We start from the raw sequence: 22,456 nt of genomic DNA, 5'->3' as shown, positions 1-22,456 counted from the left end.
AGCTATAGGCACAAGGGGCTGTGGTCTTACTGGTTTGCAATGTGTCACCTGACCAGTGTGGCTCTAGTAGAGTCATCCCACCTGGCCCCACAAGTGACAAGTGGCCACTCAGAAAATGTCACCAGGGGGGTCTCTGGAGGTGGGCTCTCCTGAGGCAGCCCAGGATGGCCCCTGCCTCCAGCCTCCTCAGGCTGGACTCTATTTCTGTCCCCAAGGATGCAAGGTCTGATCCTGGGGGAATCCACACTAGTGTGGTCCTGACTCCATGGATGATGGGGCCATGTCTAGCTGGCAGATGCTGGGGAGGGCTAGCTGACCGAGGCACACTGGCCACCCCACCCCATTCCTGGGTTGCATTAACACCCAGGGACAAACATTTCCAGGGGCAAAACTATCTCCCTTCCCAACATGTGCAAGGGGTATCTGGGGGATAGTGGGGCCAAATAACCATGTGAGGGAGATGAAAGACTGGGGCCAAGGGGATGGAGCAGGAGAGGACAGCCTTCTGAGGGGTGACCTGTTGGGCAGAGTATTTGAAAGATGGTGCCTCGAACCCCCAACCTCTCTGATTGGGAGGCTCCAGGGCTGGGCAGGAGCTTGTGGGAGCATCTGCACCTACATACCACTACACCTGGCTCTCAGCATGTCTCCTTCATGCACTCTGTCCCCAACTTGGGGGCTCAAGCCCTGCGAGGGATGAACACACACTGGGCTTGAGTACTACGGGGGCTGTGAACAGGATCCTTGCAAACCTGAGGGGCAAGGGGGCCCAGGAGGAGAAGAGCTGGGAGCACCCATCCTCTAACCTCTGCCACCCCTCTATGTGGATAAGGCCAGCCCCAAGTGCCCTTGTCCACCATGAGAAGGTCAGCAGGCAGTCACCAGACCAAAGGCATGGGGCAGAACACATATCTGTCCCCAGCTCTCCCTGCCCTGACAGTCTCAGCCTGCCAGTCAGAGGAGGGGACCCAGCTATGCTTCAGGGTGATCCCTAGAGTAGACCAGGCTCAGTAGTTTCTGATGGGCCATGCAGGACGAGACTTGGTGTCCTGGGTGAAGATCGGCAGGTGGCGGGTACACAGGGGATGCCTCCCAGAGCCAGGCCTGGTCTTTCCTCTGACCTGTCTGGGCAGTGATAAGCTGGTTCCTCTTGAAGGCCGGTGAACTTGAAAGCCGGCACAGGTTCTTGACACCCTCGGGTGTAACACCCACCCCACTCCTAGCTTCAAAGGGCATCCGCAAGCCGGCCCGCAGCTGTCCCAGTGGGAGGGTGCTGAAGCTGATGCCGGGGAGCAGGGTGGCAGTGTGAGACAGAGATGAGGGGGACCAGGATGGCCCCACCTCCATGGTCAGAGGGCCTGGCTGGAGATCAGAGCCTCATCCTGGGGCCTGGGACAGGGACACAGAGGACCTGAGACATGGGAGAGGGGCACAGGGCAGGGACACCCCCCACAACACATACTTGGCTATGGGACACAGGGTCCAGCACCTGGCTGGTGCCAGCAGAGCTACCCTCACAGGCAGCATAAGGCTAAGCCACATGAAGCCAGGCTGGCACACAGATCTCAGGGACACACTAGGGTGGGCATGTGGGGAGCAGGGCTCCCTGGGCTGGGCTGGGACATGGTAGGGGCAGCTTCCTCTCATGGCTGACACTAGCATCCGGCAGGAGGAGCTTCTGGCCCAGCAGGGTACTCTGTCCAGCCTGCCTCAGGGTGCAGGTCCTGAGGCCACTCAGCACAGGAGGGACTGATGGAACCTTGAGGGACACGGGTGATGGTTTGTAGGAAAGCAGGAACAGTGGCTGCTTCTGGGACCCAGCCAAATGAGGACCCATCCAAATCGGGACCCAGGTGTGTGTCCCCAATGCCTCAGAGCCTGGGAATTACCAGTTTATATTCAGGACTCACCAGTCTACCTCCGAGGAGAGAAATATTTGTGAGGGACTGAGTCCCTTGCTGGTCACCATCTGCTTTTTCTACCAAATGAGCTGGCTACCCTGCCCGCCAAGATGTCCAGTGACCTCATGGTGGAGCTGGGCTGGAAAAGGGGATTCAGGGAAAGAGTTGAGGGCTTGCTGGGAGGGACCCCTATGGCAGCATCTCCAGCCCACACTAGACCCTACTGGGTCTGGTGAGGGGGTGACTCTGATAAAGCCAGGAGCAGGGCCTGTTTGAAGCAGATGTCAAGTCTTGGCCGCCTTTGCCTGGCCTGGGACTTAGGGCCACGGCTGACCACCTCCCACCTGGAGGCGTGTGTCTTCATTGGCTGATCCTATTCAGCCCACAGACCAAGGCCCCTCACTGGCCCCAGGGCAGTGTGAAAAGGCTCATACCCACATGATACCTTTCTTGGCCTCACTCACTCTACAGTGCCTCCCTCTCTGCCAGCCCCTTCCCCAGGCACTCTGGTCACTGCCTGACCAGGCTCAGGTCCCTGGTCACTACACAACCCTGGTTCTCCGTGGGGGCGGGCCTGATCCCATCAGCGGCTCTGTCTTTGAGCACTGCTCCTACCTGCTAGACCCGAATGACCATGGATGCTGTCCTTCCCTGCCCATCAGGCCCCACCCATAGTGTCCACAGCTCTCCCACCCCCTGAACCCACTTCAGCCCTCACCTGCCTCAGAGGCCCTGCAGGCTGGGTGCCCTGATCGCTGGACTGCTGGTACTTGTGAGGAGAAGGCTGCTCTTATGCAGGCCACACACCTCACCAGAGTTGGTCATAAGCTTAAGAAAACAGGGAGGCAGCAGGTGTCCCCCAGGACTGGCTGGCCTCTGAGGCGTCCCTATCTCCTTAGCAAAGCATCAGGGTAGTGGGGCTCAGCACCCTCCATAACCGAGAGGGGGAGACTGTCCCATCCAGTAGTCAAGGGCGTGACTTCTCTGGCCTCATCATCTTGAACCTCAGCATGGATCAAAGCCAGGATCCTGTGGCAGGGGTGGACTCCTTCAGGGTCCCCTGTGCTGCCTGGAGCCGTAGGGCTGGGGGCTCTGCAAGTCTCCTGAAGACTCTGAGCACTGGAGTCTGGGGGACCTGGTGATGTCCACCCCAGTTAGGTCCTGGTTCCACCTGGGCCGTGACTGACCATCAGGCCGAGCTCCTGCTCACCTGCTTTCCTCAATGCCGGTGCAAGCAAGTCGCCAGCCATCACACTGTCCCTGGCCACAGCAAACGGTGATGAGGAATTTGGCTAGTTTAAATGTCATTTTAAACCTCTTAGAGGAGGTCTGACCACCAGTCCCTGCCTCTGAGGATCTGGCCCAACAATAGCCAAGAAAGGCCACAATTCTCCACTTCCTGCAGCAGGGTTGGGGGGACGAAGACCAAGGCAGAGTCGGCCAGGGATTGTCCTGAGCTGCTAGGGTTCAGCTGCTGGGTGTGAGGGGCTGGGAGGACATTTGGTTGGTCAACTCTGAGTGTGCTCTGCTAGGCACACTCTGCTAGGCCTCGTGAGCACAGGCCACCCTATAAGCCACCAACCACCACAGTATCCCTGGCTTTCAGGGTGCAAAACTTGCACTGGCCTGCTCAGCAGCTGCCCCCAGGCTTGGCCTCTCATGCCTAGGAAATGGGAGAGCTTCCTCCATGCCCTGACCTGGGCAGCTTCCAGTGAGGCACAAGTCTCTCCCAGCTCAGGCAGGTGCACACACCTGGCTGGTCTCCCTCCTCAGAGCAGGTCTTGCTCCTTTTGGGAGATTTGGACTCTGGAGTTTGTCTGGGGTGGGACAAGGCAGCATTCAGCATTAGGTCCAATGGCCAGCACTGTGGAGCGGCAGCCTCTGGAGGATCCAGTCCCCATGCTGCAGTCACTGACCGAGCATCCACCCTATCTTCCAAGTCCAGGCCAGCCTGTGTCACCCCACCCTAAATACCAGCAGGGCTCTGAAATATAGTCCCTACCTCTGCTGCACTTTTTGGGGCTCCATGAGGCTTTGGCCAGCCAGGCCAGGCCACACTGGTGGGAGTGGTGGGAGAACTAGAGACAGCCGGATTGGTGGGGAGACATCAACCCCCCCATGGCCTTTGCTTCCCTGACCAGAGAGGCCTGGTGTCTGGGGGTGGGGAACCTGGCCTGGGTCTGCAGCAGTCCCAGGTAGGGGCAATGGAGGTGAGGGAAGAGCCAAGGCTCCCATGCCCCACCCCGAGGCAGCTGCACGCCCCACCCCAGTTCCCTGCCGTGACAGCCGCCAGGCATCTGGCCCTGCGCCGGCAGGTGGTGACAGCTGCCAACAGCTGGGGCAAGTATGGCTTATCCTAGGTCTCATGGGTGGGTCTGGCTGGGCCCTTAAGGAGCCTGGCTAGGTCAGTCCACACCCCCTCTCACAGCTGAAAGGGGCTTGTAGTGTCCAGGAATGAGCTGAGGTGCCTACCCCTCACCCTAAAAGGTCAGCCTGATGGGTATAGGACTCAGCAGGGTCTGTCACAGCCCTGTGCCTCGGGTGGGGACTCCCAGAAGCGCCATCTGAACCTGGGGGTTCCCAGACTCCCCATGGGGATGTGTGAGTGCAGTGTAGAAACAGAAGGTGGGTGAAGGGGGTCTGAGCAGAGAGCTGGTATTCTGGCCTCCTCAAGGAGTTGCTTTTTGCTAGGAAGCAGTCCCCAAATGGCATTCCTAGAAAGCCATTGGTTCCCTGGGCTGTAGCCCCTCCTACGACTAGACTGAGATGGAGAGGTCGGGGCACAAGGCCCAGCTGGTTGTCAAGGAACTCATCCTGTTGAGGACTTGGGTTCCTGTCTGTTCAGCCCCACAAACTACTGCTCAGAAGTAGTTTGTCCTTCCTCTCCCAGGACCTTCCAGCAGTGCCCAGGATGCAGGTTGGGGGATTGTACATCTGAGAACTCGAGGACCATCTGGCCTTAGGCAGGACCTAGTGATGGAGGGAGAGATGCCTTTCCCACTGGGTATATGTGCCCTGTGGGCTGGACCTCCCATGGTCACTTGTGTTCAGTGACACAGGCATTGCTGCACCCCACAAGGACCCTGGCTGCACATGGCTCTGCAGTGAGAACTGGGGTCCACTCTGGACTTGGTGGCTACCCAGTGCTGAGCTCTGTGCTTGGTTTGGGCTCTGACTCTCCAACATGTTGTAGGGGTGGGGAGTCTTCAGGGCCAGAGGGCTTGTGACCCCAGCCTCTGCCCTCTCACTCTCCATCTGGCTTTGCACCCCAGTATAGGGCCAGTCAGTCTCTCTGTATTGTGAGTTCCAGGCAGCCACCCAGCCACTATGAGCCTCAGTGTCCTCATCTGTGACAGGGGCTGGTGGGAGCCAGTGGTGACCACATGGACGGGAGGTGAGCCCAGGCCCTAGAGGGGAGGGGCAGCCAGGGAGGCGCCAGGCTCCACAGAGGCAAATTCCTTCTGTGTTCACAGCTTTTTCCTCTTTTTTTTTTTTTTGCTCTTTCTTCCAAAAGCCGTCCTCTGCCGTTCCTTCCTGGAGCCCCTCCAAGACAATCGGCACCCAGCTCCACTCAGCGGTCCACAAAGCCCCTTTGACGAGGTGGTGGGAGTTAAACCAACAGTGAGCAGGGGTGGGAGAGGCTGCAGGGGCAGGGAGTGGGGAGGGCTGGTGGCTAGGGGCTCAGACGACTGAACAGAACTCCGAGGTAGATACTCAGATGTCTCCTGCAGGCTCTGGTGAGGCCTGAACTAGCCAGGGAGCATGGGGATTGTTCCTTGTCAATCCCCAGGACTCCCCTGCCCAGGCTGGGTGTACCCCATTTCTGGCTGTGACATCAATGCCCCCTGCTACCTGGCTTTGTGGCCAGGCTCCCAGAATCCAGGTTTTGGCTTGTGGATACAGACATCTAGGGCCTGCTCCATGACTGCAGCCCAGGTTGCTCTGGATAGCTTGTTGCTAAAGCAGCCTCCTGCCCCCAAACCCTGGGCAATCATCCCTGTCCCTCTCACTGTGGACGGCTCTGCAACATGGACCTTAGCCTTCTGGGAAATGAAGGTGGTGTTTCCCTTTTGGTGTCCCCAACAACTAGCCCCACTGTGACTTGGACAGGCTTGTACACAGTGGCACTCACTAGATAATCAGGGAAGGAGCTGTTAGACCATGACGCTGGACATGTACCAGCATCTGTGAAGCTGTGGCCACTTTGCCCTCCTAGAAACAGAGACCTGATGCCCTTTGGCTCCCCTCAGCTCCCTCAAACCAGCACTTAGCATGGGGCACCCCCAATTTCCCAGGGAGGGGAAGCCTGACTACGGATGGGTGGCAAGGGCCCCCTGGCTCCTGGTCCAGTAGGACAGAAGGGTGGTGGAGGACATGGAGGAGGGGTCCAGGCTGGTGGGGACTAGGCTGAATGTCCTTGATCTGGGGGGCAAGAAGCAACTAGGTGCTGGGCAGGCAGAGCTGGATGGCCTGGCCACTGACCTGGATGAGCTAGAGGCGTCTGGGGGAGGAGCCTGGGCTGATGCACTGGTGCCCGGCTTGAGCTGCAAAGGTTGGCCCAGGAAGGTCTGCTTGGCTGGAGGCACATCCATTGCCCACAGGCCCCTACAGGGGCAGCAGGGGAACGTGTCAGGCCCAGGGCCACGAGTGGGCCTGAAGGAGGCACAATCCACCCTTTGTTCCTGAGGCAGCCGAGCCTGCGGGCCAAGAGGAAATGAGAGGAGAGGCAGCCAGCAGCTCTCGCCCGCTGGGCAGGCCTGGGCTGTTAGGGCCCAGCCCAGCAGAGGAGCTGCAGGGCCCTGCTCAGGGAAGGGCAGGCTGTTCCATCCTGCTTTCCAGGCCAACTCAGCTGTAGCCCCAGCATCCTCAGGGGCTACAGGATGTGCGGGTCCCCCTGGGCTGCTCTGAGGGGCATGTGCATGGTCTAGAATCTGGAAGGGCAAGACGGTGGCCCGGGGAGAGTGTGCTACCGTCTATTCCCTGCTCTTGAGCAGAGACCCTTCCTCAGGCAGTGGCCCTGGGTGAGGGGCCCAGCTGCATGGGTCTAGAAGCCCATGCCCCACCCTCCTGGCCAGGGCCAGCATGCACCCATGCCATTCCCTGGCCCTAGCTCTTTGGGGACTACAGAGAGTCACCATGGAGCTGGTCTCAGCTGAGCCTGCAGGGCATGTGTGGGCTGTGCTTCTACTCTTTGTGCTCTGCATGGGCTGTGGGCAGGTCAGCATGTTGGTTTTCACAGATCCTACTGCCCAGCAGAGGAAGTCCATCCTGCTGTGCCTTCCCAACTTCTCGCCCCTCTGGCCCCAAACAGCCCTGGGGTATTTTTCTGGCAGAGGATGGAGGCCGATCAGGGGTCCACAGGGACATGTACCCAACCCAACCCAGGAAGTCTGGAGGGGTCTTATTCCTGTCACTCTCAAGGGACCTCTGTGACTGGGGGTTCCCCACCTTCCTTGTCGAAGCTCCCAGACAGGGGGGGTCTCTGGCACCAGCTCCTGCACTGACGAGAAGGGCCCTAGCCTGGAGGGTCAGTTCCAAGACAGGGAGGGAGCATGAGGACCCTGGCCCCAGGCCTGAGCCCCACCTCCTCTGCTGCTAATGGAAGTGTGTGCACATGTGCTGTGTACATATATATGTGTGCCAGTCTGCACATGCACACCACAATGCTGTGTGACATCCACACGTGTGCATACACGGGTGCAGGTGCTTGTTTGTGCATGCATATGTATGTGAGTATGTGTGCACGTTTGTGTGTGTGGGGGGGGTGCCCATTGAGACCCTGCTGTCCCTCGTACCTCCTCCACTTGCATCCCTATTGTGTGGGACCTGGGCAGGAGGTACTGGGCTAGAGGACCTCGAGGGACCTTGCTCAGGCCTAGAGTCCACTCAATGTCCCTTGGCAGGAAATGGGTGCCCTGGGACCCCACAGTCATAAAACTGGCCTCTGGGGCCTCCTGGGCAGGGTTTCCCAGACAGGGTCTCAGTGAGGACTGGTAGGTGGCAGAACACTACCTGCTATTTCCTGTCTGGGGATGCATTTCAGCCTGGCCTGTTTAGGGCTGAAAATGGAGCTCAGAAGCCCTGTCCTGGCTCCATGCTTATCTCCCAGGCTCAGCTCCTTCCCAGGCCAACCCTGCCCTTGCAGCAGCTTTGATCCTGGCAGGCACAGATCCCTAGAGGCCTGGACACCTAAGGGATTGACCTCCACAAGCAGCTCTCATGTCACCAGCTGAGGGGAGTCAGACTTCACTCTTTGTGCTGGACCCTCTGGGAGGATGAAGAGGGGGGCCGAAGCCAACCTGGAAGTGGGAAGGCCATAGGAAGTCGGGGCCTGGGGATGTCACCTTATCCATAGGTTGAAACTCAGGCATGTACTCACAGGCTGGCTCCCAGGACTGCCACATGGGTAGTGGAGCTCCTGGACACCAAGGACCCCACCTAGGGAAGATAGGAAGGCAGTCAGTGGGTTGGGGAGCCTACTCTGTGGGGTTTCAGCCTCATGTACTCAGAGAGTCAGGACAGGGATCAGGGGCCCCTGTGAACCAGGGAGAGCGTTGCCTAGGCCAGGAGTGAGGAAACAAGGGCCTGGAGATCCCCACCCATGGAGATAGAGGGTCCACGCAGGCCCAAGTGTCCTGAGCCTCCAAGGCCTGTGTATATGTGTGTGTGCATGTGACAGTCATGCCAACCGTTACTCACCAGGGGCTGTGCAGCCTCAATCACAGCCTAGCAGCCTTGGGATGTGGTGCCAGCAGTTGCTAAAAAGGTAAACACCTAGCTTGGGGGCAGGACAGGCAGCAGACTTCCCCTCACATACACTGGAGGGCTTGGCCCACCTGGCTAGCCCCGCTTCCCCAAAGGACTGGATTTCCTAGACCAGCTTCACCTGGCGGCCTTCCTGCTGCCTCACCCCAGACTGTAGCCAGCATCTGGAAGATTTCTTGGTTGTGCAGGCCCCCAAACTGGAGCCCCAGTCCACCTGGCCTCCCCTGCAATGTCCCTACACATCACTAAGTGGAAGCCTGGGATCATAAGCTCTGCCACTGACACCAGGTCACCAAGGTAGGGTTGACTTCTTGTGCTTCTAGATGTGAACCCCGTCCACCCTCTGCCCAGGTACCTTGGCTCACCCAGAAAGGCTCTCAGGACCAAGATGAGCCAACCAGGGGGTACAAGCCTGACATCTCTCCAATGCCTGGCCGGGATGAAGGAGGGGGCCCCCATTTTAGGGAAGTTGCAGGAAAGGTACCATGCTGGTCCCACACATGCCTACAAATACTGAGTGTTTTATAGATGGTCCCCTTGGATGTAGGCTGCTGGTGGGCTTGGGTGGCCACATCAGCCTGGATGGGGCTGTGACCAGAGAATGGGTGCTCTGGAGGCCTCAGCAAGGTGGGGAGAATGTGACTCTTCATCAAAGAACAGCAAACCTTCCCACCCCAGAGTCTAAACCTTCCCCAAAAGACCCCACTAGGCAGTTTGGATCCTTTTCCTCCCAGGGCCACCTGCCAGCACCTGCACAGTAACTCCTGTGGCTGTCACTAGAGGCCACCTTGTGCCCAATGTTTTAGCTGTCATGTGCTAATGCACACATTTTCCCAGCACCCGAGTATGGCTTGGGTTGGAAGGTGAGAAGTTGTCCTGTTGCTGGGATCCCAAGGACCCAGAGTCCTACGTTTTCCATGGTCAGTGGGTGCATAGATCTTGACGGATACAGTTTGCATCAGAAATAGCGTCCTGGGTCGGGCAGTAGTCTGGGCCTCTGGTCTGGAAGCTGAGAACACCCTCACACTGGGGTGTTGGGAGGCTCCGGCTGTAACTGTCTGGGACCCACCTTACTCTGGACCCAAGTGAGTAAGGCTCTGGGGCAGGAAAAGTCCCAGACTGGGAAAACTGGGGGCTGGGCAGGCCAACCCCACCCTGAGCCAACCCAGGGACCTTCTCTGATATTCCGCCCGGTGCCAGCAGCTGGGGCTTCAAAGGGCCACCATTTATTTGATTCCCTCCGCAAACACTACAAAGTGCCGCGGCCCCTGCCTTCCGGAAGCTCCGCTCTGAGCGAGGGCTGCAGAGTCAACAGCTTTTGTCCTGAGCTTTTGCTGCTCCAGTGGCGGCAGGGTGGGGCGTCCGCTCTCAAGGAGGACAAGTAGCCACAGGTTTGCCAGACTGATGGGCGCAGGCTGCCGCCCCCGCAGGATAGCTCAACAACCAGGGAAGGGTGTACAGGACAATAGCGCACCCTTGCCAAGCAGTGCTATTACCCCAGACCAGCAGATGCCACCTCACACCTCCGCTCCTGGGCTCCTCCTCGGAGGAAGCCCTGCCCTGGCATCACAAGGCTTGGTCATTTGAGGCCAAACTGCTCCTGGTTTGAGCCTTCGGCTGCACCCAGCACACCCTGGATTGTTGCCATGGCCTCCCCACCTGTACCTGAATTCTGTCTGAAGGCTCCAGCATATGCCGGGGCCACCCACTGAGGCCAGGCTCTTCCCTGCCCAGGCTTTGAGAGCTGGCCCTATGAGGCTCCTAAGAAGGGTGCCAGCCTCAGGTTTGGGGATGTCTCTGGTGAAGGGGTACAAACAGTTCTAGCTTGTGCCACAGTTTCCTGAGAATACAGACCCATTTTGGTGCTGGGGTCTAAGCTGTGCAACAGTTGCTGCAGTATGTTTACCAGCAGGCATGGCTGCCCTGTTGGACCTGCCCAGGGTGAATGCCTGGCCCAGCTGGAGGGACGGGTTGGGGTCTTGAAAGGTATAGAGCCAGGTGGGAAAACAAAATGCCTCCATCAGCCTCGTGTCCAGGTAAGTGGGGAAACTTAAGCCTCTGTGGCCTAGAGCCAGAGAGGTGGTCATTGTCCTAGGTAATCCATGTGTCCTAGGGAGAGCAGCAACTGAGACAGTGCCTGCCAGGGTGAGCTTCAGCAGGCCCGTGTCTCCCCAGTATCATTCTGTATCCAGTAGACATGTCGTACCCTCATCTATGACCTTAGGACAGGCCCTCGTCTGGACAAAGTCTCACCTGTGGGAAGCAAAAGAGCCAGGTACAGACCCAGACTTCAGCTCCGGGGCTCTACCATCTCTTTTCTGCAAAGCTGTCACCTGACGCTGCAATTTTGCGTGTGATGGGGGGGTTGGGTCATGTACACGTGCTTTTTTTTTTTTTCCTTTTTCTTTTATTATTCATATGTGCATACAAGGCTTGGTTCATTTCTCCCCCCTGCCCCCACCCCCTCCCTTACCACCCACTCCGCCCCCTCCCTCTCCCCCTCCCTCAATACCCAGCAGAAACTATTTTGCCCTTATTTCTAATTTTGTTGTAGAGAGAGTATAAGCAATAATAGGAAGGAACAAGGGTTTTTGCTGGTTGAGATAAGGATAGCTATACAGGGCATTGACTCACATTGATTTCCTGTGTATGTGTGTTACCTTCTAGGTTAATTCTTTTTGATCTAACCTTTTCTCTAGTTCCTGGTCCCCTTTTCCTATTGGCCTCAGTTGCTTTTAAGGTATCTGCTTTAGTTTCTCTGCTTTAAGGGCAACAAATGCTAGCTAATTTTTTAGGTGTCTCACCTATCCTCACCCCTCCCTTGTGTGCTCTCGCTTTTATCATGTGCTCAAAGTCCAATCCCCTTGTTGGTACACATGCTTGTATAAGCAGTGCGCACACGTGCCTAAGTGAGTCTGTGCGTGAGTACACGCATGGGGGTGTGCAATGTTTGTGTGCATGTGTGTACTGGTATCAAAATGTGTGCATACGTAGGTGAGTGTGTGAATACTCTGACCCACAGTTCAGAGTCAGGGCAGAGCTCAGGATTCCAAGCACCCTTGGAACAACAGATCAGGGAACCACGGGCAAGGGGGCTGCACTAGGCACTAGCAGGCAGTCTCCTTGTTTGTCCCAGTGTCCCTAAGGAGGAGGGTCTCGAGGGTGCACCTGCATGGCTTCCTGCTGGGCTGAGGCTTTGGGACCTGTGGGCCTATCTTTGCCATGCTAGACCCCTCCTCCAGCCAAGGATCAGGGTCCCTGCCTGCCCACCCAACCCACCCACCCAGCATGGCCCACTCACCAGCTGGCCTGTTTTCTTTGGAAAGCAGTGAACATTCTTTCATGTAGCAAGGCTGATACACCAAGTGACAAAAGTGCCCACTAAGTAAATTAGAGGCCCAGGTTCCCAGTCTGGCTGGGCCCCAGATGTACAGGAGACACCTTCTGATTTCCAGAAAATATCTAGAAACAGCTCCAGGCACTGGATTGAAGCTCTTTGCATTTGGAAGTCCTGCCTCCCCAAGGAGGATGAGAGGTCAGTGGTTTCCAGGGGCAGGAGCTGAGGTGATGAGTTTAGTGAACAGCTCAGGCCTAGGGCTGACTTGGGACATGGCAACAATTTGCCCTCCGTGACACCCCCCAGCTTGCCTGGGTCGAACTGGTGGCTAGCACGCCCTGCACAGCGCCAGGGTTCAGCCAACTCAGCTCAAACAGGGCTGACTCTGGGGGCAGGAGCTTGAGATGGGTGACGGGGGTGACTCTGTGGAGAGTTCTAGAAGTCATGCTGAATTTCACCCTCCCCCCAGGGCATGGGCCCTCCACCCACCCCACCAGAGGGGGCCAGGCCATGAGGAGGGGGCCTCACAGGGTGACCTCGCCCCAGGGGTCGTGTGAACAGGGCGCTCCCGGCAGTGCTTTTGTGCTTCTTCAAGACAGGAGAACTTGACGCCCCTTCTCACGTTACTACTCGGTAAGTGTACAGACGCACACCAGGACCACCCCTCTCCCTCTGCCCTGACCGCAGCCAACCAGAAGGGCCCGTTGGAATTCCACGGCTCAACTTTGCAAAGAAAACACTCAGGCTGTGCTCTCAAATTATCAGGCAGTCTGTCCTCAGAGAGGTCTTGGCTCGGAAAAGTCCTGTGGCAAGTCACCTTTCTGCCAAATTTCAGTCTGAGATGTGAAAACAGAGAAACCAGAAGCACTAAAAGTGTATTATAGGGCAGGAAGGGTTGCTTCAGCAGGAAGGAGGTCTGAAAAGTGACCACGGCTGGGCCAGTGCAAGCTTTCCTGCACACGTACCTCGCAGGGAGCCTACCTGCGGGATGCATAAACCCAGAATCCCACAGGAAGCAGCAGTGTCCTCTCTCCATGCAGCGCTGGACCTGGAGACAGAACCAAGTCACCTGGAGCCAGGAAGAGCTGAGTGAGCTATCAGCAAAGATTGCGACCTCTTGGTCCAGAGCTGGTCCTCCATGCTGGGTTTGAGGTAATCCCCAGCAGGGGCAGGACAGAACCTTTCATCCCTCCCTCTGTGTGTACAGACATGCACACGCTCACATGCAAACGCACATGTACAAATGGACACACAAACATGCACGTGCACACACACACACACACACATACCCAACTGGCCGCCTGGGCAGAGTGACAGAGGGCAGGGCTGCTCCTCAGGCTGCCTCAGGTCAGAGTGCTGGAGGGCTCAGAAAAAGCCAGGCCACAGCCCCCGTGGTCTGTGCACTGAGAGCCAAGGGAGCAGAGGAAGACCTCCCCTGGGAGAGGCAGGCCATGGGTGTGTTGCCTGCTGGATGCACGTGGAACAGGACCTCAGTTTCCCCCGCTGCATCTCCAGGACAGACATGTGTGTCCCCTCCGTGTCTACCATCTCTGACACCTGCGAGTCCGGGTTTGGGCTCTCCCAGCGAGTACTGGTGCCTCAGGGTTGACTCACGCTCTCACTCACCACCTCAGCAGGGTGGGGGCTCACGGGGGAGTGAGAGTCATCTGGTGACACAGTTCCCAAGTGGGCAGCAGCTGACTCACCCACGCCCCCACTTCAGCCTGAGGCTCCCCCTCGTCTCTGGATGGGCCTGGACCTGGACGGTAGCTGTGTAGCAACAGCAGAACCAATGGGAAGAAGCAGGTTGGGTAGTGAGCAGCAACCCCGTCTCAGTGCCTGAGCCTGGCCCCAGCCCTGTGGCCCTTCTTTCACGCTCTTGCCTGACTAAGGATTCTGTTTTTCCCCAGTGACTGCCAGGCTTGACCAAGCCTGGTCTCTCCCATCCTGGTATTCTGGCAACTGACACCCCCAATGCCCTGAAAGCTCCCAAGGCCTCCCCCCAGCGCACAGCCCTGAAGCCTGAGCCCTCCTGGTGCTCAGGCCTTAGCTGCAGACAGCACTGTGTTCAACAGAGTTCAAGGTCACATTTCTCAGTGTTTCTATGATGGAGAAAAGACATTTCCTGAAAACAGATTCCTGAGGTTTCTAAAGGTCCGTAACTCCAATTTACCAAATTTTTTCCACTCCCTCGGAGTGTCTGTAGCCACTTGCTTCCCTTCCCTCAGAGAGAACGCGCCTCTAGCTGAAGATGGCAGGAGCAGCCCCAGGCGTCCTGTCCTGTCTTCCCAGACTGCCAGGGCTCACCCCGGTGCTTCAAGAGTCCTGGGTAGTCTTGGTCCCTGACTGGGCATGGGGGTTCCCGAGGACAAAGCAGACCCCCGATGTGCTCTGTGGGCAGGTGTGACACTGACTGGTACCCAAGGTGACGGGGTTTGGGTGGGGTGTTCTCTGCTCAGCTGGTGCCAGAATTGCTCTTTGTAAGGTTAATCTTGTTCCTCAAGCTTGGTGTGGGTGCCTGGTGAGTCTGTCAAATGGACCATCACCGAGAATGCTCTGTGTTCCTGAGGTCACCCAGGCTCTTGTGAAGGCAAATTTCCTAATAAAGATGATGACAATTGACATACTGCATTGAAAACATGTCCTGCCGCCCATACCCCGTTTCACCAGCAGCTCTTCAGGGAATGCGTGGGCACCCACCCCCATCTGGGGATGTTCAACACCTCGTGCTCCCCTCACCTGCATCCCTCTGTCGCTGGAAGCAGCAGTATGAGCGTCTGCCCTGAGGCTCAGGTACCTTCCTGCCCAGTGTGCATCTTCTGGGGCTGGGGACACTCCCAGAGACAAGTCCACAAAGCCCTGGTAAACAGAGCAATGGCCCTAGAGGCACTGATTCCTGAACCCTTCCCCACAATTCTGAATAGGCCAGAGCGGCCTCTGCTTTTCCTGACTCAGGGCTTGGACCTGTTTCCAATTGGTCTGGCCAGTTCGTACACTCTGCCTATGGAAACCCCAGACGTAGAGGAAACCGTAGGTCCCTGTCCTTGGGGTACTGGTGGGGCCCATGTGGCTCTCTGCCTGCCTGTCAGCCTCCCTGGGGGAGGACACTGTGGGACAGAGCCCAGTGAGCCAGGGGTGAGAACAAAGTCTCAGACCCGGGCACACTGGCCTGTGCAGCAGAAAACACTTCCTGTCCTGAAAGCCCAGTGGTTGAGGTTGGATACACTGCGTCCATGCAGAGGCCAGGAGCAGAGCAGGCCTTAGAAACAACCAGAGCCAGGCAGCACTGTCCTGCTACTCTGCTATTTCCAGTGAAATAGGTAGAAAATTAGGAGTCTCAATTTTTTAAAATATATATGTGGTGCTAAGGATTGAACCCCAGGCATGCTGAGCACATGCTGTCCACCAAGCCACGCCCTGGCCTCCATAGATTAGGGATTTTTCTTTAAAAAAAAAGAAAGAAAGAAAAAGAAACAGAGGAAAATGGCTGGTGGCCAGCTAGTGGCAGAAATGTCCCCTACCATGTCATGCAGTTTATCCTGAAGTGGCCATGCAAGACACTGCCCTACATCACTGGCAGCAGGTCGGGAAGGTTAAGACGCTGGTATTGGAGCTTGGGTTCAAATGGTGCTGCACGCCATGGAGGTTCAAGAGTACCAGCCCAACACTTCACCATCCCTCGTGTAGGCCAGGCAGCCTCATTCAGGGGCCCATGGGGCCACTCTGTTCCAATGATGCATCCTGCCTATACCTGAGCCTGCAGTGCCTCTGTTCCTCCCATGGCCAGACCAAGCCACAGCTCTACACACACTGCGTTTTCTGGGCCCGCTGGCCAGTAGGGGTTGTCATGTTTCCTGAAGATGTACGAGTCATGATGTAGGCTGTGTGTGCCCTCTGCAGGGAGCGCTAATTTTTGCCTTTCACCACCCTACCTTTCCTCTCAGCATTGTCTCTGGAGATTTTGTCTTGTGAGGGCACTTAGATCTAACTCAAGGATGCTCGTGGCTTCACGTTTGTGAGGCCAGTTGCTGACACACCTGTCAAGAACACCCTGGGCTTGCACCTGAGAAGTGTCCCTGTTTTAGGGGCAGATGCCACCTCTTGCCTTCCCTGCTCCCATCTTGCTGATGTCCTCAAGACATTTGTTCCCAGACTCATCAACCAGAAGGTAGGGACAGGGTTTGCTGATGGTCTCGGATGGAGGAGTTGCCTTGGACAGCACAAGGGAACAGGGGTGCTGTTCCTCTTCTCTGACTCCTGGTCCAACCAGCACCCCAGGGTCACCCCATTGCCTGGGGTAGATTCAGCTGAGTGTGTGGCTGGGAAGTGCTGATGTGGACGATCTGGGAGGGGCACTGGGCCACATGAGGGGGGAATTCTCCACAAATGCCACTTGCCATGGGGCCTGGTTCCTGCTCAGTCCTGAGCTGCGGCGACCATTCCCGTGTGGTGAGTGCAGCTGTTCACTTTAGACACTTCTGTCTGTAATTTCACATCTGTTGGATCTAGTAAGAAGCAAATTACTAGGTAAGACATTACTGGAAAGAAATGGATCTGTGCTTTGTATCTTGAAAAATTTTATTATCCAATAAAAATTTTTACTGAGTTTTTACAAAAGTTTCATTCTGTGATAGGTTGGAAATTTAACAGCAAAAACCCTCTGCCATAGAGCACTGTGAAGGGTGCACCCTTGGCTGAGGACTGTGGGTGAGAACCACCTTGAAGACTGAGTCCTGGAGCCTGGAATGTCCGCAGTTGGCCAGCTTCAAGAGTGCATGGCACAGCCGCACAGCCTCATCCTCCCGAAGCCCATGTGTGTGTCTGCATTGGAGTCAGGGGCCTGCTTGAGAGAATTTGCTGCATCTCAGCAATTAGCTTAAAGAAAAATGGAGCCGGGCTGTGCTAGTCCCTCGAGGTGCAGCCTCACGTGCTTATCTGCTCACCCTGGAAGGACAGGCCCAAGTTGCCTCTGGCTGCAAGGAAACATCAGATTAAAAAATAGGCCCGTCTTGTCTAAAACTATCAACATCAAAAAGCAGAGAGGAGCCGAAGAAATGCTGCAGGTTCAAGGACACCAGAAAGCACCTTATGCAGCACAAGTTCCAGACTGAACCTGGTCCAGATGCACCATGCCGGAAAAGCTGGAATATGGCCTATGTCCGGGAGGAGAAGCCCGAAGTCAGGGGCTGTCCTGGAGATTGTGTGAGAAATGTCTTCATTCGTAGGAAACTTGCACCAGTAGCTGGGGTAACCAATCATGAAGCCTGCAATTATCAAATGGTTAAAAAAAGTGTGTGCAGGTCTGTGCATATGTATGCATATATGTGCAAATGGGCCTGCACATACCAGTGTGTACTTGTGCACCCGTATGTGTTCATATGTGTCTGCATGTGCAGGAGTGTGTGTATGGAGTGTGTGCTTGTGAGCATGCATGTGCTCGTGTGTGCATTGTAGGAGTCTGTGCATTGGGTGCACACGAGTGTGCCTGCATGTGCACATGTGTGTGAAGGTATGTGCGGGTGCGCCTAGGAGTCCAAATGATGAAGCAAATGAACAAAGTGCTGACAACAGGGAATTCTTGGCGCCAGAAGCTAAATTCTTTGTACCCACATCCACGTGTTAAGTTTTCTGCCAGTTGAAATCCATTCTGAATGAAAGCTAACCAAAGGTGCCCACCATGGAAGGGTGGGTGCAGGTGGGATGCCGAGCAGGCTTGGGTGGGACAACCCAGCATCCTGGCCAGGGAGGGCCAGGATCTCGTGATGTGTGGTTTAGCTAATGCAGCCACCGTCGGCTGTACCCAGGCAGCAGTGGCCAAGCCCAGGCAGGACGTGGGGTTCCTCCTGGGCTTTAGAGACTATTTCGTACTGATGCTGGAGGATGAGTAGGGGCCCAGAGGAGCAAGCTGGGCAACTGGGGGAGGGGGCCAAGGCGAGGCCCTTGAGTGGGCTCTCAGGCTGCAGCCACACTCGCCCCCAGGCTCTCTCCCTTGGTCCATCCAACAGACCATGCTTAGCACCAGTGAAGCTGGTGTGAAGGCTTGGATTTACCACCTAAGAATTCTAGGAATTTCCTCTTCGTCTGAAAAGAAAACTTGTTCAAAACCTCTCTTTATATTTACAATTGGTTGGGTTTGAAAGAATTTTTGTCTTGCCCAGAGTGGCCATCACTTCTTAAGAGCCATGCGCGTGTTTCTGAGGAGTGGGCTTAGCACCTCAGGCTGCCCAGCCAGGGTTCCACTACACTTGAGGTTCAGGTCAGGTCTGCGTCATGGCGCTGCTGCAGGAAGCTGGTGAGGGGAGCTCAGTCCTCTAGGTCTGGCCGTGGGTGTGGGGGCACTCCTGCCTGGAGGACTGACTCAGGGTGACTCAGGCTCCTCGGGGGGAGGGGAATGGAGTGTCCAGCAAGACACAGGTGGCATCCTGCAGTGAGAGGTCAGCAGACATGACTGGAGAAGGTCTCTGGGCCTCTCCTGTGTGCCTACCCATGTCCTGAGCCCAGATCCTTGGTTTTCCTGTTAATTCTGGGGTTTCTAGATTGTTCCAGTAAAACACTCTTCAGGGACTGGCAGGTGGGAGGCTGCTGGGGTCTTCAGGAACTGTGGTTCCTCCTCCATCTCATGGCTCCTGGGTTCCCAATGCCAGGCCCAAGGCCAGCAGCTGGCCAGACTCTGTGGCTGGAAGGGGTGCCATGCCCTCGGCGCCGGCTTTGCTGAGGTTGACTGCGGTCGTGTCTCCACGGCCTGCCTTCAGTCTTCTGCTGTTTGCCACTGGGAAAACGGTGCTCGGCTGTATGTCCTCTCACTTTTGAAACCACTTTTAGCCATTGTAAATTAATACCTAACTTTACAGTCTTCAGCCACGGAAAATTTAAAGCCAAAAATGAAATTCTGGCCAGATGGCAGTCAGTTTTGACTCTTACAGATGGAAAGCCAAGAAGGAGGTGGGGGGAGGGGGAGAGCAGGCCGAGCCCAGCGCCCGGTGAGTGTGTGCAGCCAACAGACACTGCCATGTGAGGAGGTCCTGCACCTTGGAGTTGGATGTGGAGGCTGGGAGGCTCACATGGGGAGGCTGGTCTCTTTCCAGCATGCCCTGGTGATAAATCTGGAGAAGGTGATGAGAAAGGGCAATAGAAACACTGCAGCTCTGAAGTCCAGAAGCATTTCCCTCCCTGGGAAGAAAAACTAAGGCACAGAAGCCACTGCCTGTGCAGGACAGACCAGATGCATGGCATGGACAACTCAGACAAGTGCTTCATGACCTGCTACCTTCTACTGGGACAGAGGGATCTGAATGTGTACCTGCTGAGGCTGAAAATGGAAGACTGGGCCATAAAGAGCAAATCAGACCCCGGGAGGGTGCTGGGAAGGACCAGGTGGAGGCTCCTGGTGGGTGAATTTGGCCTTAAGAACCATATGTGTGAGATACATAACTGTAAGCAAATTTAGACAGAAAATCAGTTCCTAAAACAAACAGCGAAAGGCAGGGGTGCCTGTGTCCTACTTGAGGCACACTCACAGGGGGGTCCAGTGAGGCCTGGTAGGAAGAGGTCCTTGTGTTGGGGGAAGGGTGTGGACTCTGCTACTCCTGGAGCCAGGTCTGGGCTCACGTTGGAGGTTTTTTTTTTCGTTTTTCCACCAAGTCTGGCCACAGCTCCTCTGTCACGGGAGACCAGCAGACACCCATCACTGCCCACCACCCTCTGACCCCTTCCAGCCTCACTGCTCCCTCCCAGCCCTCGTGTGAACCATGTGCTGGCCCACAGCTGCAGCTGCCTTCCTGGCCTGTCCTACCTGTCCTGCTGTCTTGGCTGGGCCTGGGAAGTTGGTCACACACCCTGGAGTTTCTGCCTACTTCTGGGGGTACTCCTTCTGGCCTCCCAGTTTAGCCAGCAACCCATGTGGGCCCAGCTTATCCATGTCCAGGTTATCTGTTGCCACCTATTGCTGGCTCTGTTTCCACTGCAGGGACAGGTGACCCTCAGATCCATTCCCCACTGGGGTCACCATCCCTGCCTCCCTAACCCCATCCTATGTCAGGGGCCACTGTCGCCCTGATCACCCTTGGACCCTCTAAATTCTTCCCTGTCCTCTGGACTGAGCACTCCCCCCTGAAACTGTCTGCCTGAGTCCTACCCAGTGCCCACCAGGGCTAAGACTGGTACCTTGCCTTCTCAGACTCCCTCAGGCTGTGGACTCTGCTGGCCTTCCTGATTCTCAACCCTGGCTCTCCTGGGACAGGATATACTTATTTGTATGTTTGAGACAGGGTATCGCTATGTCGGCCAGGCTGGTCTGGAATCCTCCTTGCCTTTTCCCACAAGTGCTGGGATTACAGGTGTGTACCATTATGCCCAGTTTTGAGGCCAGGGTCTTAATGGTGGGGCTACTTGTGCCCTGAGGGGGTTCAGCTGTGCCTCCCAAGCCCTTGGTCATTTGCTCTTCTTGGGATGCACAGTACCACTCGTGGTTGTTTGTTAACAAGCTGTAATACAGAGGCCACCTGTGTGCTCCTTGGGTGTATGCCATAAACTTGTGGTACCCAGCAGGGGAGGAGCCAGGCACCTGGAGGAAGACATGGGGTCAGGTACAGCCCCACACCCCATGCACCAGGGATGCACCCAGTTGCACTGCTTGTGATAGCGGGATCACAATACTCATACAATCATGTTCAATCACGTGAGCAACAGAGCAGGTGGCAGGACCACCTGGAAAGAATGATCCACTTTCATTAAAACCAAATGACTTGACTTCAGAAAACAGGAATTCTTTTCCTTTTTTTCTCTTTTTTGGCAGTACTGGGATTTGAACTCAGAGCTTACAGCCCATCAGGCAGGTGCTTTACCACCTGAGCCATGTCTCCAGTCCTCTTGCTTTGCTTATTTTTGAGATAGGGTTTTGCTTTCTGCCCCTGCGGCCTGGACAGTGGGTCTTTTGTTTCACTGCTGGGATAACAGGTACATGCCACCACCTCCAGTTCTTGAGATTGAGTCTCACTGGCCTACAACTTCAAGCCTCCTGATCTCAGACTCCCATGTAACTTGGAAATACAGGTGCACACCACTGTGCCCAGCAATTGGTTGAGATGGGGTCTCAGGCTGGCCTTGAACTGCAATCCCCCCAGGCTCAGCCTCCCAAGTAGCTGGGATCACAGGCATGAGCCACCAGCGCCCAGCTCCAAACAGGAATTTTGAGACACAAGAAATGGGTCTGCAAGATGCTGTGCTTCCACAGGAAAAAAGACACCCTGGGTGGGGGTCTGGGACATCACCTTGGCCGTGTCCAGTGTCTGGGATGTGCCCTTTGTCATGTTGGAGGCCCAGGAACTGGAGGCCAGGGGCAATTTATTCCTACTCTTAGTTTTGGGATTTAGGTAGGTGTTATCTTGTAATAAAAACAAGATAAAAAACAGAAACCATGACAATAAAGGGTTCACTGAGAATCTACTGGGGTGTTCCATTTAAGTGGCTCAGGTATAAGATACAAATGACATCAATGGCACAAATATAACATACAATAAAACACAGAAGAGAGTGCTGAACCACCCTGAGAAACTGTCTCTTTATTTTATATCCACACTTTGTTTTTTCAGTACTAAGCATGGCCCCAGGTTTAGTTAGGCAAGTGTTCTCTACCACTTGAGCTATACCACCAGACTTTTTTGTTTTTGTGCAGGGTCTAACTTTGCCTGGGTTGGCCTTGAACTCCTGCTTTTGTCTCTCACCCCTGTTGAGATTGCAGGGGTGTGCCACTAATGCTTCGCCTACATGTGATTCTTAAGAACCAACTTGAGACACTGATACCCCTTAAAAATAAGGATTCAGTCAAAAGAGGAAACCCAAGACTGTTCAGGTTGCCTGAGAGACTGAATCTGAGCTCATAGCTGCCACTGACATTGGCTCTGTCCCTAAATACTGAAAGTTAGCATTTACCTGGGGTTTGCCACTACTACTCTAGACAATGCTCCTAAGGTACACTTTTAGGGACACAAGCTGCCCCTAGCCAGCTTGTGGAAACACTGGAAACACTGATAAACTCCACAGTGGTTGGGCGGTGAGGCACAAGCTGGCTGTGTGCCCAGGGAACCTCTGTGTCTTACCTCATTGCCCCATTTTCTCTTTGTGATTTTCTTAGTTGCCTAAAGCTTTTACAGAACACCACTGAATAGACAGCTTGTTTTCCTATGAAATGCATCCAACTGGGACTTAGGCGGTTCTGGCTTGCTTGGTCTAACGTCCTCTTGTGCACCAGAGCCACACTGTGGTTGTCTCAGGGATGGAAGAACAGCAGGACGTGAGTGGACATAACCATGCTTTGACACTCCATTTGCTACCCAGAAATATTTTACCTGTTTGCCAACTAGCTACACAAACTTTCTCACACCGCACGTTTAAAGACATCATGCCAGTCAGCTTGCACATACCAGCATTGTCAATGGCAGGCATCTCGAAGGAA

General features: G+C 55.6%; 1 protein-coding gene across 1 annotated transcript in view; it reads right to left on the bottom strand.

Annotated features, from left to right (window-relative positions):
* Positions 1-1,349: 1,349 nt before the first annotated feature.
* Positions 1,350-22,456, bottom strand: part of Rnf212 (ring finger protein 212) — a 60,452-nt gene continuing 39,345 nt past the window's right edge. The window contains exons 12-15 of the mRNA XM_074041144.1: positions 8,281-8,339; positions 6,384-6,598; positions 3,112-3,258; positions 1,350-1,389 (exon numbers count right to left, since the gene is read on the bottom strand). Coding sequence (XP_073897245.1) covers positions 1,350-1,389; positions 3,112-3,258; positions 6,384-6,598; positions 8,281-8,339 — 461 coding nt within the window. The remainder of the gene's footprint in view (positions 1,390-3,111; positions 3,259-6,383; positions 6,599-8,280; positions 8,340-22,456) is intronic.

The sequence above is a fragment of the Castor canadensis genome, chromosome 9, assembly GCF_047511655.1.
Source record: "Castor canadensis chromosome 9, mCasCan1.hap1v2, whole genome shotgun sequence".
Classification (NCBI taxonomy): Eukaryota; Metazoa; Chordata; class Mammalia; order Rodentia; family Castoridae; genus Castor; species Castor canadensis.
Note: the sequence above shows the minus strand (reverse complement) of the source record. Positions and strands in the feature narration are given on the sequence as shown.